Source organism: Myotis davidii, unplaced genomic scaffold (genome assembly GCF_000327345.1).
Source record: "Myotis davidii unplaced genomic scaffold, ASM32734v1 scaffold580, whole genome shotgun sequence".
Taxonomy (NCBI): domain Eukaryota; kingdom Metazoa; phylum Chordata; class Mammalia; order Chiroptera; family Vespertilionidae; genus Myotis; species Myotis davidii.
Genome location: NW_006293313.1, coordinates 1441725 through 1460975, shown reverse-complemented (window position 1 = coordinate 1460975; position 19251 = coordinate 1441725). Strand labels below are relative to the sequence as shown.

The window sequence follows — 19251 nt, the reverse complement described above, 5'->3', positions numbered from 1 at the left end:
AAACAAAAAGATATAAGAAGATTTAGGGTGGTGATCTTTATACAATCACACAGCTTAAGAGGTGAAATGCCCTTTTTATGAATCTTGAACTCTCTGAGCTTTGCCTAACTGGGCGAGCTGTAACCTTTTAGAATAAGTTCAAAACAATGCCATTTAGCTTGGCGAGTTCTCTTTTTAATAATGGTTGAAAGTTTTTACTTCATACTTTATGGGTGTCTGCTCTGGATATAAACTACACAGGAAATTAAAGTTAAGTTAACATACAAATCATGTTTGCTACTTTCAAAGGGAGACACTTCAGTTGGTGAAAACTGATTTACTTCTGCAGAATATGAAATAGTGTCGCGGGACGCTGCCATCCAGTGAATACTTGGTCTGCTGTCTGGGAACAGTTAGCAGACAAAATTCCAGTTGGCTTCTGGCTGTTTCCTATGTGCTAATCATCTGGTCCTAGGTCATCGAAACTCAGCCTTAAGACTGAACTATTAACCCCCACGCAAAAGGGCTCTTGTAAATTTCAGAAACGCTACAATTTGCCCGTTTGCTTTGGATCTCAGTGCCTTAATGCCATTTTCTGGAATAACCTGGATAAGGACTCTGAAGTTGTCTAAGTGACTTTTCATTTCATTCCAGGTACCATTCCTTAAATATGGTTATCCCATGGTGAGGCTCACGATTCGTGAAGAAAGCCTAGAATGGATAGACAGTTACTTTAAGCTTGCTTTAAAGGTGGGATACATTTTTAGGTAAGAGAATTATATATCAGCAAAGAGGAATATTTTTGCTCCAAACAACAAAATAAATAAATCAACTGGAATTAGTGTAAAGCGTAATCAGCCATGCCTAAAATTAGATGAATCTGAAAAAAAAGAAAAAGATATTTTCCATGTCAGCTTCATTGTGACCTAGGAGGAGGTGATTATATAAACGAATGAAGAAAATACATTTTCCAGATGCTTGTAGAGATGTGATATTTTGCTTCTTCCTGAATTCTGAAATTAGTCAAATCTACTGACTGCCTACAGAAAAACAAGCTCTGAGTCGCTGGCTATTGAATGTGCTTCTAGCATGAAACCAAACACACTGGCATGAAGGGAAGCCCTCTGGAGCAACCAAGGCAGCAACTTTTCCTTTGAGAACAACCTTGCACTTTTTGAAAAGCTTTATTCTTAAGAAACTCCAATTAAAAAAAAATCACTTCCCAGAAGTCTTATGAAATAAAGAGGAAGGAATGGATCTAAACAGGTAATTATGGAATAGAAAGAAACATTAATAAACATTAATACCACACCTGTTAGCCAAAACAGAATGTGGCACAATAAATGTGTATGGCTTAGGTCTAAGCCCACCATCTGATATCTCTTAAGGATTATATTTAATGGGCTATCTGGAAGGTAACCTGGGAAATTTCTTCTTCAAAGAAATTTCAAATATATGCCAGCGTAGGCATATATAGTCCCCAAGGTATAGGGCTGCCATACAAACCTACCTTGGTCGATACAACATAGGAAGGCTCGAAGGGTCAGCAGTTTTCAAGAGCCAAACCCCAATGGTTTGACATACCATGAGCAATGCAGATGAGTGACAGATGCATTAGTAAAACTGGTTACTTGTCTACTGATGTCCACACATGCGACTACTCATGATTTACTGCAATGGTTATCAAATATGTTGCTTTCGTATAATTCGTTAGTAATTAACTGCCATGCCAGACACTCCGTTTAGTCTAATAAGGATTCTAGTGGACGGATTATAGTGGGACGAGTTGGTGATGGGGGTGGTCTCCGGCTAGAAAGAGAGAAAGAGAAAAGTAAAGAAACAGGTAGACTATCTAGCAGAAGGCTGCCCCAAAGACACTGAAGAAGAGACATTGCCCACATGCTCATGCACAGACAGGCCAGCAGGAGTGTTTGCCACCTGTGATAATTTTAATACTGTTAGTTTTCAGTCACCCATCATTTTTTAAAACAAAAATGAGGTGTTTTTCATAGGCAAATCTTTCTGAAAACATGTCATCCCTCCCAATAGTAGTGCAAATATTAACTCATTGAAAAACCATCTGAAATATACTGCATATTCTCAGCCAATAGCGTATGATCACAGAGAGTTAACTGTATTGTGTAACTATGAGGTATAGTCTAGGAGCCAATGCTAGGCCTTGGAGAATGAGGAGTTTTGAATTTTTATTTTCCATTATGTAATAATATCTTACTCTTTTCCTCCATCAGGATATTTGCGATCATTTCTAATGGACTTCAGCAATTGCTTTCTCCACTTTGTTCCATATCTACATCTAATTGGCAGAAAACCAGAGAATCAAGGTTTTTGGAGTTCTCTACAGTAAGTGTAAATAGGCTCAGGATGAGTACCCAAGAATCTGAGCATCCGAGTCCTGGTAAATTGCATGACCTCTTGTTCCCATTTTGGGTCCTAAAAGTTTTATTAGTAGTAGTAATTTTGCTCACTTTCTAGTTGGTAATGGTGTTTCTGATAGCTGAGGTTGCTGAATAAACAAACTCACGATAATGTAGTATTATTGTACCTGTCAACTTTACCAAGTAATACTCATTTCCTGACCTTCCACATTTATTTCCTAAATGTATTAATAAGTCTTAGTGTGTGTACTTGGCTTCGCCTGTAGTATTTTGGGGAGTGATTTTTTATAACCAACCAAATTCAGTAAGTTCTATAAATTAATACCTTTCTTCTTGATAAAACTCTCCCATGGATCCCATTGATTTTTTCCCCCTCAGAAAGACCTCTTCTTGAATGTCACGGAATTTCTTTCTGTATTGGAAACACTATAAATTGACCAAATCAAATATCCTTTCTCAGGTATAAAGAAGGGAAGTCAGAAAAGTTAGAGAAAACAATCATGATATGTTTTTAAAAAAATCACAAAGTTATAAAATAAAACTAGATACTTAAGGAAAAAAAACAATGCAAAAGAAATATTGTTGATTAGTGGTAAAAAAAATCAACCACTTAGGCACAAATTCATAAGTATCAGTAGAGTTCCTTTTGCTTCCTGCACCTAAAGAAGTCTAAGTGGCTTTAGAAGAAAGGTTTCGTTGAGAAAGTGCATTCTAGCTTAATGTCTTATACTAAGCAAGAACTCCATTTTTGAAATTTGGAGATACTTTATAGGCACAGTAACAAAACGAAACCAACCAATACTAGCTGTTTAATGGAGTAAACAAGTAAGTCTTTCTGCAGAGAGGCTACTGGCTACCGTGACCACCTGAAATGTTTTGGCCATTCCCTGCTGGAAAAAATCCTCCCATAATCCCTTTTTCACTTATGACCGAGCAAAATGCCTGTTCTTTCACTAGCATCGTGCTCCTGTTCCTTTAAATGGCCATATTTATTTAACTTATGTCCTGAATTTTGAACCTGCATCATTTCCCCCTTTGATGGGAAGTTTCTAAAGGCCAGAGGTCATGTCCAGTTAACTTGTTTCGTACAGTGTTTAGCTTGTGTTACATCTCAGTACCTTTCTGTTCATCAACTGGAACTGATATTCATCCTTCAAGACCCACCTGGGTGAAGTCTTCTCTGATCTCCCTTCCCCTATCTTGGATACATTGCTTCTATAGCATATCAACATGACTCGGTGTCACATGGAATCCTAATCAGGTTTATGCTTCTCTTCCCCCCATTAGAAATGGGATTACTCATCTTCATATTCTTCAATCTTTATCTTAGGGCTTGTCATTCAGTCACAGAATGTTGGACAATTGGGTAAGTGAAAGTTACTCCTAAGATAAGAAACAACTTTTAAGATCTCGTGTTACCCATTGATCTTTCCATGACACAAAAGGTATTTGTTAGTAAATGAGTGCTATGGCAAAACTAACACACACAAAACTATAGTGATATGTAGGATTTAGACCCTTGGAAACTCCACCTATAAAGTATTTGACTGCTCAATTCTTTAGTAGGTGTTTGAAATAAATACTAAATAATACGCCCCCTGTCCTCATGGAATTAAATAAATAATCATGCTATCTATAGAAAAGTATTCTTAGCAACTAAGCAGTTATTGGGGGAAGGGCAAAGGAGTTGGCCAGAATTTGAACTTAAAGAAGAGAAATTCTACTAGAAGACTCAATAATGGGTTAGATTCAGTTAGGGAATTTCATTTGAAAAAAAGTGAATCTTAAACTATAAATTTAGTGACAAGTAGGATACAGCGTGGCATGGTGAATTGGAAATTGTTTCATGCACACGTGATAGCTTGAACCAAGGACTACAGCCAAACAGGGAAAAGAATGCAAACTGGGTTCTTTTCTGATCCTTTTGTTCTTGGCTCAAATGTCCTTCCTCAGCCCTTCCTGACCACCATCACCCCAATCACTTCATGATGTTTGTGTATTTCGTAGCGCTTACCCCTGGTTTTAATTATGTATTCATTTTCTAGACTATTGCCTGTGTCCTCCTAGTAGATTCCTTGAGAGCAGAGACCACATAGTTTGTATTTATTACATGTCTTCAGCATTTAGTATAATGTGATTAGAAGGCAGTGAATAAATGTTTATTAAATAATGGACAAACAAATATATGAAAAGTGCCCAAACAAAGATGTTTTAAGCAGGTCAGAGTATAAGCCAGGTCAATGAGTAGGTTCAATGAGGCGGGAAATGTAACACTTGGAGGCTTATATTTGAAGCATCAAGTTTATACAAATAGAATCAGAAGTCAAAAGATATAACTCCAGCTCCAATGGCCAATTTGTACAATTATTAACTCACTATATAAAAGCCTCAGTTTTCTCATATATGACATGGGAGACTCACTAGAGGACCTATAACATGCCTTCCAGTTATGCATTACCTGCATTATTTATTGAGCACCTACTATGTGTACTGCATTATACTGCATGGTTTTTAAGAACTCAGAATCTACTCCTAGTGGAAGACAAGTGGGATAAAACAAATCTGCAAGGAGTTCTACTATAGCACTCCAAATTAAGTGGGAAAAATAGGACAAATTTTTGTAATTTTGAAGGGAGGAAGTCAACACTGGGGAGAGAGAATAGAAAGATTTCAAACTTCTGATGGCCCAGTAACCTCTCATTAACCTCCTCCCCAGTCCTTGCACCATGCTGATGGGACCAGAGAAAGACGACAGTAATAGGCACCCCCAGAAGGCTGGACACCAGGAGAATGCAGCTTTCTGCCGCGTGCCAGGACTTTTGCCTGTCTTGTTCACCACCATATCCCAGAGCTTACCATGGTCTTTGGCTCATCCTACCTTTTTTTCCAAATAAATCAGAGAACCTATCCATTATGCGCTTTTCAAGGAAGTCTCTAGGACCTTCCATTGAATGGGAACAGCATACCTGAGTGGCAATTTTATGATTGAAAGGATGAGAAAGAAAATTTCCATCATGTCCTCTCAAAATAATTATGACTTCTTTAAAATATGCCCAGCTTCAGCTGAAAGTAACCCTTATATGCACTTAGTAGTTAAAAAATCCTACAGAGCCCCTAAGTCTTCTGGAAGAAATGAACGTAATTTTCTTTCTAAAACAATAAACCCCCAATAATCTGTATATAAAACTAGAAAGCAATTCAGGGGGAGCGTGAAGTTGTTCAGCATGAATTTTCTTAAGTAATGCTAAGATGCCTGCCAACTTCAACACCAGAGAAACGTTCAGGGTTTACTGTGAAGGTTCACTTCATTGGTCTGGTTCCCAACCATTCAAATTTCCAAGGACATTCACCTCCTAAGACAGTTTGTTTTGAGCAGAGCGAAGTTATTTGTTTTGTGCTGAGCTTCCCTCGGCTGCTCTTTTAGTGACGGGCTTCATTAAGGAGCCCCTCCTATTGAAATGGAGCAGCTTGACTCACTTAGTGTTTATTGAAACACTGTGTTGTGTGTGGGCGGTTAATGGTTATGATACAAGAGCCATGTTTCTGCTTCCAAACCAAAGGGAAAGATGTAATGCTTGAGGTCGCATGTGTAGCTGCAGGGATGGACCAGTTACAGCATTTGGGACACTGACAAATTTTGTAAGAAAGTCCAACACTCACACAGGGTGGGTGGCATTGAGGGAGAGAAACTGGCCTCACTGATGAGGCAGAAGAATGTGTGATGGGTCTTCTTGTCTCTTTCGATTCTCTCTTAAGAACTGGAAGGACCAGAAATTCGCCTGCTCTTCATTGGTTCAGCTGGTTCTGACTATCGGGATGCGAGGCCAATCTTCACATTGGTGGGGAGAATTCATAGGGCACATGGCTTTGGTGCGTCAGTGTGAGGGGTGAGGTGGAAGGGACCTTTACTGGAATGGCTGGACCTGTCTGCCCTGCCTTTATTCCTCCTCAGGACGGACGTGGGAATTACCAGAGTGGGGAATGTGAGAGCCACTCTGTGTAGCTCAGTGTCCTTCCTTCCCTAGGCTGAAACCAGGATCTACCACCTGCCGGTCAGATTCCTTACACTATGTGTCCCCAGGCAGCGCTTCCCCAACCAGAAGGCGCCCCCGAGTGCCCCGGAGGGCTTGTCAAAGCACAGGGTTCTGGGACCCACGCAGAGTTCTAATGGGCTGAGACCTTTCCAGCGTGTTCCCAGAGGCCGCTGGCCCTGGGAGTAGGCTTTGAAAACCACGATTCTAAGGCATGATACGTAGTTCTGACCTCCTTTCACTTTAGCAGTTCAATCCACTTGCCAGATAATGTCCCAGCAATAAGAGAAAGTGCTGGGGGGGAAAATCTCAAGAGGGATGAAAGAAATGTGGTAAAGAGACTTTGATACTTTTAGGAGCGGGACATAAGCATGGGTCAAACCGGTCTTAGGTTTATACTGTAAGGCCCAAGATGCTATACTATGGTAGTTTTCTTCATCACCAGAGAAATAAGTACTTGCTTAGGGATGCGAGTAGAAAACGTCTCTAAACATGCATTCCAAATTCTTATCCTTGAGAGGGTGTGGTTGAAGTCCAACCTAATTAGCTTGGATGACGCAGATTAAAAAGAAAAGAAAAGAAAAGAAAACTCTAAAAAAAGATATACAAAGATCGACACTTCTAGAGGAATGATATCTTAGTGGGTAGTTACTTGCTAAAAAAGAATATGCGATAGGCTTCTTTTATAAGTTCTACTTATTAAATATAATTGAAGCTTTAAAATATCACTGTCTCAAAAATTCACTTTACATAGAATTACATTTAGGATCATGGGAGGGTTATGCATCTCAGGTTTCTAGGAGCCATGAGAACTTGACATCAACTTGCCCAACTTTTTTTTTTTTTAATCTTGTTGATGAAACAGGTCCAAAAAAAGGAAAAAAGGGAAGGATTTGTCTACTAAACCACAAGAAATAAGATACCTCCTTTCTTTTGGCTACATTTGGCCAATTTCTTAGAAAACAGAAGAGAACGAAAACAAAAACTACTTCTGAGTTTTCTAACATCGTGAAGAGCACCTCTCCCCGGGGGTTCTGTTGAACAGGCCCCAGAGCTGCACCAGGCAATACTGAATCTCATGGCATCAGCGAGCTGGCTTAGGGGTGGGGTGCCCACGTATCTCCCTCCCAGGGACTGGAATCCTTGTTTGTCCACAACCCTCTTGAATGACTTCATCCTTTTCAAAGCTTAAGGCCTGTATGCATAGCTTATCATCTGAATGGCGTTGTAAAATTCCTATGAACCAAGATTACACCTTGTCCTGCGTACGGCCTTCCATAGCACCTGCAGAGGGCAGTGTCCCCAAGAGCAGTTCAGAGAACACGAATGAGTGAATTTACCCAAGGTCAAATCAGACAGGAGTGCACCTCCAGGGAAAAGTGGAAAGGCAGCCAGCTATGTCCCAGGACCTCCTCTTGTGAATGTCTGCTCTGAGAGACAGATTATGGGGCGCAGCATTTAACAGGTCAACGCTGTGTTTGCACTTTGCTTCTTATTTTGAGCATTTATTCACAAGACGGGTTTTTATATATGTAGAAGGTATACGGGTAAGTCCAGAAGAATGCTGTAAAAGTAATGATTATGTCCACATGGAAGATTATATTTTGTAACTTATTATCAAAAATACTAGAGGATGCTATCCAGCATATTTTTGGCCTTTTCCATGCCAGCAACAGAGGAAGCCATACTGTCCATGAATAGTTTACAGTAGAGTTGGAAGGGACATAGTACTTGGAGTCCATTCTGAGGGTCTAAGGAATTTTCTAATGTGATCCTTGCTACATATCAGAGCCAGCCTTTTTCCCCTGTGAAATCAACCCGTGACTTTATAATGTATGTCACTGGGAAAGTATGAATTGATTGATGAAATTTGAAATAGGAACCTAAGGAGGAAAAGAGCCTATAATTTTTATTTGATGATACAAACCTATAATATCCTGTATGAATTAGTCTCTGAGATAAATGGTCATATAATCTACATTGGCAGTCTTTCTTTGCATTGTCTTAAATATCTGATTTGGACTTCATCTGTAGGGGTGCTACTGATATACCCACTTCTGTGGAGGCAGCAAAAATGCAGCTGAGAGGACAACTTGCCCACATTAGCTCTGCTCCGTTTATGATTCATAGAAAGAATTTTACAATAGCATTCATCCAGGCAAGGTTGACAACAGAACAGGTCGAGAAAGTGTTTGTGTTTAAATTATTTCTTAAAATACACAAAACACTGGGATAATTAAAAAATAAAATTTGATTAACTGTCGCACATGAACTCACTCTGTAGTTTTGCATTCCCTCAATGAGCCCTGTTTGTGTGAAGGCGTAGAGGTACAGAAATAAAGATGGTTACTGCCCAGCTCTTTCTAGTTGAGAGAGAAGGCGAGATGAGGAAACAGTAGGACCAGTGCAATGTCAGGACAGTGCCTCGGGAGTTGGAGGGGCCCCTGGAGTCTTAGCCTGGAGTTGGAAAGGGACTGGGAATCTGGAAGGACTTCCAGAGCACCAGGAAGGTGGGGGGCCTGGCATTCCAGAACAGGAAACAGTACATGGGGAGAAGAGAAAATGAGAAGTCAGTTTGAGAAAGCAAGTGTGTAAATTACTTGTTTTGCTCTAAGTCCTAATGCATAAAGCAGATGATGATGTAGAGGATTTCTGGTTTTATCACACTATGATTTCTGAAAAGCATTCTTCTTGAGATGAACTTTTTTTATATTTTAAACTCTGCACTGTCTCGCTGACAACGGATAAGCTGGGTAGAAAAAAAAGACGGGATGATTGCAAAAAAAAGAAAGCAGAAGGCAGGAGAATTGCAATGAGAAAGCTACATTGGAGAGAAAGCATGTGGTTTTTAAAGAGATTCACATATACAAGGCTATGGAATGCAGTTAGGCAGTGTCCTTAACAATGATTTTTTTCCTTTTCTTTGTCTCTCACTCTACCTCCCTCCCTTCTTTCCCCTCCTCTCTCTCTCTTTCTTGAGAAATCCCCAAAGAGCTCTCCAAGAGCTTACATGCTGTAGAAACCTAGTCCCATTGGTGGCAGCTGGGGTAGAACTCTCTCTAACCCTCTTCATCTTCTCTGTCCTGTGCCCCTGCCCTCCCCTCACTCCCACCCAGCTCCAGGGAAGGAACGGTTGGCTACTCAGCCTCTGGGTGCAGGAGGGAGGCTGGGAAGGAGGTGCTAGGAAGGAGCTTCTGGGAGAGGCAAGCTCCCACTGCGGAGACTCACCATCCTTGGTCATCTGGAATCTGGGAGAAAAGAGAAAGCAGCGACGGCGAAGAAAGACACAGCTCTGAATCTCCCGCCGTATCGAAGTGTAACCTTCCTTCCTACCTCGGAGCCTGGAAAGACTCTGGCCCCTTTCCAAGAGGGAGAGAGACCCTTCTGGGCATGAGAATCTGACTTGGGCCTCACCTCAGAGAGTGGAAGTATGGAATTAGAGATATGGATAGAAAAGAGAGCCCTTCAATTCCCTGTATTTTTTTAAACAAATAAACAAACAAAAAAACCCAGAGCATGAGTAATTTGAAGATTTATGTTGTAGCGACATTTCATGTCTGCCCGACCGTGATACCCGGTGGGTTAAAAGGTCAGTTTTAAAAGCACGGGGTGATATTTTTCTAGTCGCTTGCAGCAGTCCCACGGGCAGAGATGGAGACAAAGAGCTGCCCTTGACTCATTACAATCCCGGCGATCCAAAAACATTCCAGCAGGAGGAGCTCTAACATGCCCTAGAGTTCAGATTTTCAAAACCAGAAAGTTAAAAGCAAACAGAAAAACAGAGAGACCGTGTGCCCCTCAAGCTGCGGTCTCAGTGAACAAACATGTGACTAAGTCCAATTAAATGCTCAGCGCGAAGCCAAGGATGAGACTGGCGGGGACAGGACGGCCCACATCTGCTCTGTCCACCTCCCGATGCTGCTAGGCCAGGGCTGGAGCGGGTCCCTTCCTGAGCTCTTGCAAAAGTGGGGGCAGATGGCTGATTTCTGGGCGCGTGTGGAGGTCATTCTTGCCCGCTTCACGTGTCCTATTGTTTCTAAAAGTGTCCCTGACTGGCTCAAAACTACATTTTCTTTGGTGGTTGAAGGCGCTACAAAAACTCCTAACTGTACTTTACTCAGTGTCTTGCTGGGTGTTTTGTGTTTTCTTTTTTTTAACGCGGGAAATGCTGTGTTTGTAAAAATCGGTGCTAAAAGGGCACCGAATCATATGTCCCCTGGGCCATGTGAAGAGTCTGCAGAAAGAATTAGAGCTTTCTAACTCTCACACACACACACACACACACACACACACACACACACACCAGCTGGAACACAAAGCATTCACTCAGGAAAACTGAGGAGTATATGCACTTAGCAGTTATCAGATTTTTAGGGTAAGTCTCTCCATTTTGGACAGTGTTGTGGGAGCTGACACACTGGGCTTCCAGAAGGATCAGAATTACTTAACCTGAAGGAAATTCTCAGCCGACCCCTTTTCATCTCTGGCCAAGAAGAAGTCAAACTTTTTGTTTTACACCTTAGTGGTATGCCCACACTTAAAATTTTTATACAAGCTCCTACAGAAACTTTAACTGGGCCAATTCAGACCAAAAGTCACTAAATAAAGCTAGTCTAGACGGAAAAATCTATGAAAACCATATGTCTTTGAGGCATCTGTCTTACAAAAACTGCCATCGTCCCGGAGAAATAGTTTGCAAAGTTTGCTTTTAGGAACGCACTGCTCTCAGGAGCGCGGGAGCCGAGCTTAAAGACGACGGCGGGACTTGGACGGAGAGAGGAAAGCCACGATGTTTACAAATGAAAGGCTCTCATCTGTCTGTAAACATCGCTGAAAGGAAAGGCAAAGGCAGATGGAATTTCCATCTCCATTATTCTCCAAGGGATCACAAACGTTGACAGTGTTGTTCCTCCATCCTCCTACAGAACGTGCCACCAGGGGATCTCAAAGCCACTGCGGCCCCACTCCCAGAAAACTCTTTTGAATAATGTTGTACGTGGTTGAGGCCAAAGAACCAGAACGTTTTCTTCGGATGATTACCTCATCCTGCCGGCCTGCCAAACACAGCGAGCAGGCAGGTGTCCCTCCTAAGTAACCAAAGGCAGGCTGTCCGAAATGATGGGGTGTGGGTCTGACTGCGAGTCATGGGAAGTGGGAAGGGCTGGGGTCCTGAGCAGAGAGAATACAGAATGGAGGGATGGTCTTAAACCTTGCTTTTCCGATTTAACGCTGCTTTCTGAACTGCAGACGATGGTCAGTGCTACCTTCATTATTCTAGCTACGTATTTTTACATCTCAGAATGCACTTGAACAGAGTGGTCTGAGATCCATAGGGGGAAAACCCCAGGAAATCAAACTTTAATGATAAAAAAAACATTTTAACTAAAAACTGAACAGTCTGGGGAAGATGTTGGAAGTATTCATAAATTGTAAAGCTTCCTTGTGGCCTTTAGGAATATGGTTCTGAGATGCCTTGCTCTACAAGGAAGGGGATTTTGGAACGATAGTATAACAATGGTTATTGGCATGAGTGTGCATTCCAGCTCAGTCACCTGGATGACTATGAGTGAACAACAGATATCAAATAGCCACATAAGGAGAGAAGGTTCTGAGTGTGAGGAGGCGAGAACATTTAAAAAGAAGGAAACCTATAAGATGTAATCAATCCCACAATGTTTCAAGCAAAAGTGGGAAACACTATTTCAACCTGTTTATTCAAAGATGCTGGTGTTGTAAATTGAGTTTTCAGTATTTTTATTAGTTTTCAAGTACTAAGTGTTATGATAGTAATGAGGGTATTGAAATATTAAAACAAATCAACATCCCTCATTACAGTTTCCTAAGCTGTAGGCATTTAAATTATGGAAGGGCACTGATGAGCCACTGGGGTGTTTCTGGCCCATGAATTTATGTCCCGAATGCTCTAATACTACTGTTGTTAAAGCTAAAACTCCACGCTTGCTCCACCCCCCACCCCAAATGGTATGTGGCTCTATTTTGACTTTAGACCCAGATATGTGGAGGCAAATTATGGCAGTGGTTTCTCTAGTTAACACATTGACTAATATTTCCTTATTTTTCCACCCCGAGGTGATAATTAAGGTAGAATTGGCTTCCCATGAAGTTTTATTATTTTAGTTATTAAAATATTTTCCAACACTACTAAACAGCAAAATTAAATTCTAGTTGTTTTAGAAATCAGTAGACCTTTTCTAGAGTTTTTATAGCTTCTCATCCATGATCTGAAGGGAGAGCAAATGGGCTGACTTCTGGCTAAGGCCCTTGAACGTGGCACTAAGCAGAGATTTATTCAAGGGGAAACTTTCATTCACTCTTAAAATTGACTTTGAGAACGATCTTGATATTTAAGCTTTAAAAATACATATGGTCCAGAATATATCTTACATAAATATCCATTGCCAAGGGGGCCACTTTCATTTTAGTCTCTCTGGGTGGCAAAGTACCCGTAAAAGTCTTTCTCATCTCCTACTCTCATAAGAGGTCTCATTCTAGAAGAACACCATATATATGGACCAAAATACATTTAATCAAAGCTGCCTCATGGAAGTCTGAAACTAAACGGAGGCAGTCTTCACATGGTGGAGGCAACAGGGGTATTTGATTGTAAAATAAGTTCATTCTCTATGTCATATTAAAAGCCACCTGATGTCTTCTCACACCATCTCACTCCCTCTTGGTTTTTCAAAATTGCCATAGAAACTTGGGGATTCACTGGTGATGGTTTATCTAGTTGGTAACTATCCACATCTTCACCTCATTCCCCCTCTCAGTTGGTTCATTCACCCTCCCACACACAAAAACGGGGAAAGAATGAAGCTTATTTCTAGATTTTATATTAACCTGCACACTTACTGGGTTCCTAGAAGAGCAGTGAGAAAAGTATTTCCCCCTTATCCTATTTTTCTGTGTTTAAAGGGAAATGTCAACTTTAGGAAGATTGGGGATTGTGAACTTCTCAAGTCAAGAAGGCCTGGCCTTGCCACTGATGAGGAGGGACTGAGGCTCATCCTGCACTTACCATACTGACTAAGCATGCTCCTTGGACGGGACGTGTGCTCTCTGCACCATTCCTGGGAGCTGATAATTCTGGCTGGAAAGCAGGGCGGACATTTCCTCGTGTTTATGGGAACAGTTAGAAAGTCCTTCCAGAAATTAGAGCACTTGTTATTTGCGGTTGTGTCTATCATGTGGCTCTCATGGCTGAAAAAGCAGTGGAGGGAAAAGCAAGTACCACACCACAGGGAGGGCTGCCCAAATACCTTGAGGCTTCAGACTCTGTCCCATGTAGAATTTCTCCTATTTTTGGTCAGAGTTGCCATATGACCTAAACTTCCTCTGAATACCAGTAATGCGGCATCACAAAACACACAAGCAGATTCTCTCAAACCCGAGGCCCTTCCAACACCGTCCCTTTTCCCCCCGCAGTTAAAAATACTGGCCAGACCCGAAGTGTAATATTCTTTTGGCAACAGCATTTGGTAAGGCAGATGGATTTCATTTGGCAACTAAAGGGTATAAATATGTGTTTAGATTTGGAGGTTCCCCCAGACAAAGGCTACAATACTCTGGGGCCGGGGTAAACTAAAGGATTTCAGTGTCAGGCATTTTAGAATCCTATGTTTAGGCAGCAACAAAGAAATGACAAGCAGACAGCAGCCTTGGAGCCCTCAGCTAAATCCTCAGCTCCTTCCTCACAGTGCTGGAGGCAGGCACTCAAAGCACATTCTGAGTGAAGAACCAGCACTTCTATCTTCACGCTCACTTTCCTGGCTGTTTATCGGCGAAAGCAACTCCGGGAACCTCAAGTCCACGTCTAAGATAAGTCAGAGGGAAGGAAAAAGGACCCAGCAGCTCCTTCTGGTAATTTGCTGCTTGGGTAAAATTTAAAGGTGAAAAAAGCCAGCAACTGTGCTGTGCCATGAAACCATGGGAAGACATGGAAAAACATGCCGTCTAACCGTGACTGCCCACATGTGAAGGTTTCCTGGAAAAGCATTATTTTTCTGCAGTGAGGGAGACAGAAGGGGGCAGCGATAAAGCCAGCTCAAGCTTGTGTGTCTGCCGACACTGGGTAGAGTTTTCTCTCTCTCTTTGTTTTTCCTTTGAGCTGACATCAACTTGCATATAGGAACAGTCGGCAGATGCTGATGGGGGCAGCCTGCTGCTGACTGGCTAGAGGAAGAAGAATCGTTTGGGGCATTTTTCACTGGTCAGTGGCCGACGGTCCGGCTCCCACCCTGGCTGTCTTCCTCTTATCAATCTGGTGAAACCTAGGCCAGAGCTGGGTACCCTGAGACTCAGAAAGGCTTTGTCTGCAGTGGTTGAAGGTTAGCAATTTAGGGCCCAAATGGGATAACGCCAGGGCGATTTGCTGCGATCTGTCCTGGGACGAGGAAGCAGTTGTATCTGGTTAACTCAACGCCAGCCACCACTGGGCCACCAGCGACATACTGTGCGATGTTACTGCTGTCTGCCGGTGCTGGTGTTGCCTGTACTTTGCTTCCTGCAGATCCTTTCTTATTTTCCTTCCTTTCTTACTCTCCTGCAACCTTGGGTGATGGGGAAAGTGAGATAAAGGACACACTGCAAACAGAAAGGCCTAGCCAGAAGCCTCCCTTGACATACACGCAAAGCTCCCAAATTCTGGTCCTCGGAACACTTGCAGTTCTGTTCCTGGGCCTCGTCTACACAGAACCCATCCTTCTGAACTGTGGCAGACTGGAGACATCTGCGTAGATGCAAGTTGCTAGACCCAAGGAGGAGACCACCTACTTCACTGAGACCAGATTGAAACCAACACCCGAAGAATGAAGCATTCCGACATTACCCATTGATCCTCCTCAGTGAACTATCATGTTACAACCACAGTCACTGTGGAACTAGAAGGAGTTTGATGGGATAGTTAATTGAGGGGCTGAAACAAAATTGGACATTTTCTTTAGTGAACAGCTTGTGGCCAAATTTCTGTTTTCATCAAAATATATTAAGCACCATGACAACTCATGTTAAACCTGCAATGAGTTATTAATTACGCTGGGGATTTCAGTAACAAATTTTGGAACACAGTAGCCTCAGGAGATGCCTGAAATATTAAGCATCAGGAAGAATACCTCAGAGTTGATTTTATTCTGGGCAATCATACCTTTTTTTTAAAAAAGGACTTTTTTTTTTTTTGACTTTTGAAGCCAGTTGCTAAAAATAAAAACTGTTCCCTGAAAAAAAATCCAAATTCCTAATCATGAATTTATTTGTTTGTTCTTTAAAGGGGAAGGACGGTGGGGAAAACAGAAAGCTCATGCGTGGCTGAGATGGGAAATCACAAGACGAGTTCATCATCTGTCCAAATAGCACCCAGCTGCTAAGAGGAGTCACACTCTTAACAGGGCTGCTGAGGAGAGAGCAAGGCGGGACGTTCCCAGGACATGGCTCGGGGGAGTCAGACATAGGCTAGTCACACGAGTCGCTTAACTGTCCGTGGGCCCTGTGCCCCCGACTTCAAGGTTCAGCTGCTTCATCCTTCATGGCACCAAACCTTGATGTTAGGGATGCAAAGACACTCATAAGAATTGTGGGTTTGTCTTTACTCACACTTCGGGGGACTGGCTGAAATAACACAACAAAACAAGGAGACCTTACCCATAAGTGAAAGGGACTCTGTGTTAACTGTCAATCGAATCAACATATGAAATACGTGAAGGAATTATAGCCCATCGGGCAAGCAGGCCAAACGTTTATAGTAGGAATGAACTAAACGGTAAAGAGAACCAAATGGCTTTGATCTCCGTAAAGAATAGAACGTGAGTGCACAGACTGTCTCTGTGTAGAGAGATTTCTGTATCATTTGCCATGATTGGCTTAGTGGTGAGTTACTGAGAATGTGGGACTGTGGTGGGGCTCAATGTGTGCCCTGCAGAGTCAAGGAAACCGCCTAAATGAGAGGACATACGTGGGAAACCCTGGGGTAATGTGGAGGTCACCCCGGGGCCATCATGCAGCACAGGATGCAGTGTCCTCGTGGGGCCTCACCAGAGGCTTTCAGTGGAGCATTTCTTGGTTCCTATGTTGTGTTACTGTCATGAGGAGGAGCTGGAGGAAAAGCCACATTCTTGCCTATGATTCAGTTTTGCCATTTTCAGAAGACACCACCAGCCTTGGTGAGGAGGGTGGTTACAAGACAGTGCTTCTATTTTTCAACCTTTTTAAAAACAGAAGACTGAGTGGTGAGGTCAATGAAGTCTGCTTTTCCTTGGATAGAGACCCTTCCTCCCACTCTGATCCCCCCTCTGACGGTTGCAAAATAGCTCAGCCCAAGGAAAGGGGAGAAGACAAATGCGCGAAATAACGCCAGAATCGGCTGTTGCCAGGGAAAACACTCCGATTCAGTTCATTTGTTCTGTTCGTGGCCAAGGCTGTGATTCTCAATTACCTAATTTTACCAAGTTGTAACTGAAAATAGCTACATCGGCCCTAAAGTTAGTGCATGATGAAGAGTTAGGAGCTTCAAGTAAGAGAACAGGACCCCTCACCAGGTGGTGGTGTATGTTTAAGATCATCTTGCTGAGCAAGGACATGATTGGCTGGGATTGTCCAACAGGTTCAACCCCTCCACAGAGGTTGCGTGGGGCGAGAGGGGCGACCCACATACTCTGGCAACAGAAAATGTCCCACACATCGGATTTGTGAAACTCAAGTTACTAATGACAGAAGTATCCGTGCTGGTGAGTCTCTCTGGGACCGAGACACTCCCCAAGTTTAGGTGGAATTAATTAAAACAGGCGTGTAGTTTGTAATATTTCCAGCTCCCTCCCCGAAAGGCTCCATGCATATGAACCAGAGCAGCTTGAGCAGCTGAGAAGAGCTGGGCCAAAAGTGACTCCACCAGCCTCTGTCCTCCCTCTGTCTTTACATGGCAATAGAAAGATAGAATCATATTTTTCCTTCTTTTCTTTTTTAAGCAGAAGGCTCCTGGTTTCTGTACAATTCATGTGCTTTCATTACCTTTGAATTGGGTTAAAATAAAACTGTATAGGCTCTTAAAAGTCAAGATCATAACTTGCTAATGAAGTCGGGAATTATCCAGAAGAAAACTGCACAGGCACATGCCCAATGATGTCCTGTCATTTTATGAGTTTCTGGTTTCAGATAAAAGAGGAGAAAGGGCCCTTAAGAAAGCAAAGAACTGGGGTGGGGGTGGGGGGAATCAAACTTCCTTCTCATAAAGCGAAGGGCTGTCTTCCTGGAGATGATGGATAATGGCATTTCAGCTTTTTAAAGTTTTTCATAGAAAAAATGTAGGCAAATCAGGGAGGGCAAAGAGAATATAAATAAACAGAACAAGGTAAAAATTCAACAAGAGCTTCCCTCAACTTTTCTTTCTTTCTTTCTTCCTTTCTTTCTTTCTTTCTTTCTTTCTTTCTTTCTTTCTCTCTTTCATCTTTGTCTGTCTTTCTTTTTTTGAAGTCTTAAACCCCATTTCTGGCTTGCATTTGGTAGGATTCCTGCTCTGGCTTTTATTAAAAACAGACTTTATGTGGTCAGAATTCTCCATCTTAAGCTAAACTTGAATAGGCAGACGGATCCTGACAGAGTCATTCTTGCTCTCTCTCAGGTACCCGGCCCCTCCCCAAGGATTTCTGTCCCAACGCCCCTAACCTGCCCGAACTTGAGGGCTCAGCACAAAGCACCCCCCTTTCCTCTTACACTGTGAACTCTTTCTCCTCTTTCACATTGGAGATTCTGCAAGGCCAGATCGAGTTAAGTCTGTCTCCAACTTAAGAATCCTCTAGAAATTTTGAATAACACAACTGCTGTCCTATAAATGCCCAAACGCAGACGCATGAAACCTGGTGTCCCCTCCCTCCAGCTGGGAGAAAACCGCACAGGCACATGCAGATTCTTGCCGCCGCCTCCTGTGAGCGAGCTCGGAAACACCCAGGGCGACCCCACCCCATCAAGCATGGCACAGTATGTCTGAAGGGCACTGGCATGCTAGCTTCTCTGCAGCAGGGCCAAGGCAACCAAGCGTGCAGGCAAAGTCATGCATTGGGGGACAGGCAGCACCAGGTCGCTCTGGTTCCCTCCTGTAGCTCAACAGATAAGATGGCCAGCTCCAGGCGCTTGGATGGGGCCCCCGCCTTCCCACCCCAGCCCTCAGTCCCCAGTGGTCTCCATACCTTCCTCGCACAACGATAGGCACTGTTCTAGTCATCCTGAGGTTCCCTAAAACATTAGTTAATCTGGCCTGTAGGAGGCTCGGCACTGACGTGGATGTTTTCTCACATGCACGGGAGAGGATAGTGGATCCTGTAGGGCAGAGCTTCTCAGGCGGTGAGGGGGGCTCTCTGCTCCTCACCCCTGGCATTGGGGATGTCCAGAGACATTTTTAGTAGTCACACTGGGGGAGGGCAACTGACATCTCGTGGGAAGAGGCCAGGATGCTGCTAAACATGTCAGCAGTGTCGGGGCTGAGAATCCCTTGGTGCTGTGGTTGGGGGCCGGGGCTCTGCAGGCAGACTGCTAGGGACGGGAGCCCAGCTCCTCCAGGGCCTGGGGGAGCAGTCTGGGGCAAGTTGCTTAACCTCTGTGCCACGTCTGCAAAATGGATAACAACCCATCTCATTGGGTTTGTTGTGTTAAACCCAAATGTAGTTGCAAAGCAATGAGGGCAGAGCCTAGATCTATTGAGAGCACATGAAACATTAGCTATTGTTATTCATGTGATGACTAGAATTTAGTTCAGTTCCAAAAAAATAATAAGCCAACTTATATTGAGTTTAGAAAAAAAAATTATAGGTTTAAGAGTGTTATATCCTCTTTGATTGGGA

General features: G+C 42.9%; 1 protein-coding gene across 1 annotated transcript in view; it reads right to left on the bottom strand.

The window, feature by feature from the left end:
• Positions 1-305: 305 nt before the first annotated feature.
• Positions 306-19251, bottom strand: part of DNM3 (dynamin 3) — a 283200-nt gene continuing 264254 nt past the window's right edge. The window contains exon 18 of the mRNA XM_015566069.1: positions 306-1788. Within this exon, the coding sequence (XP_015421555.1) occupies positions 1722-1788 (67 nt within the window). The 3' untranslated portion in view covers positions 306-1721. The remainder of the gene's footprint in view (positions 1789-19251) is intronic.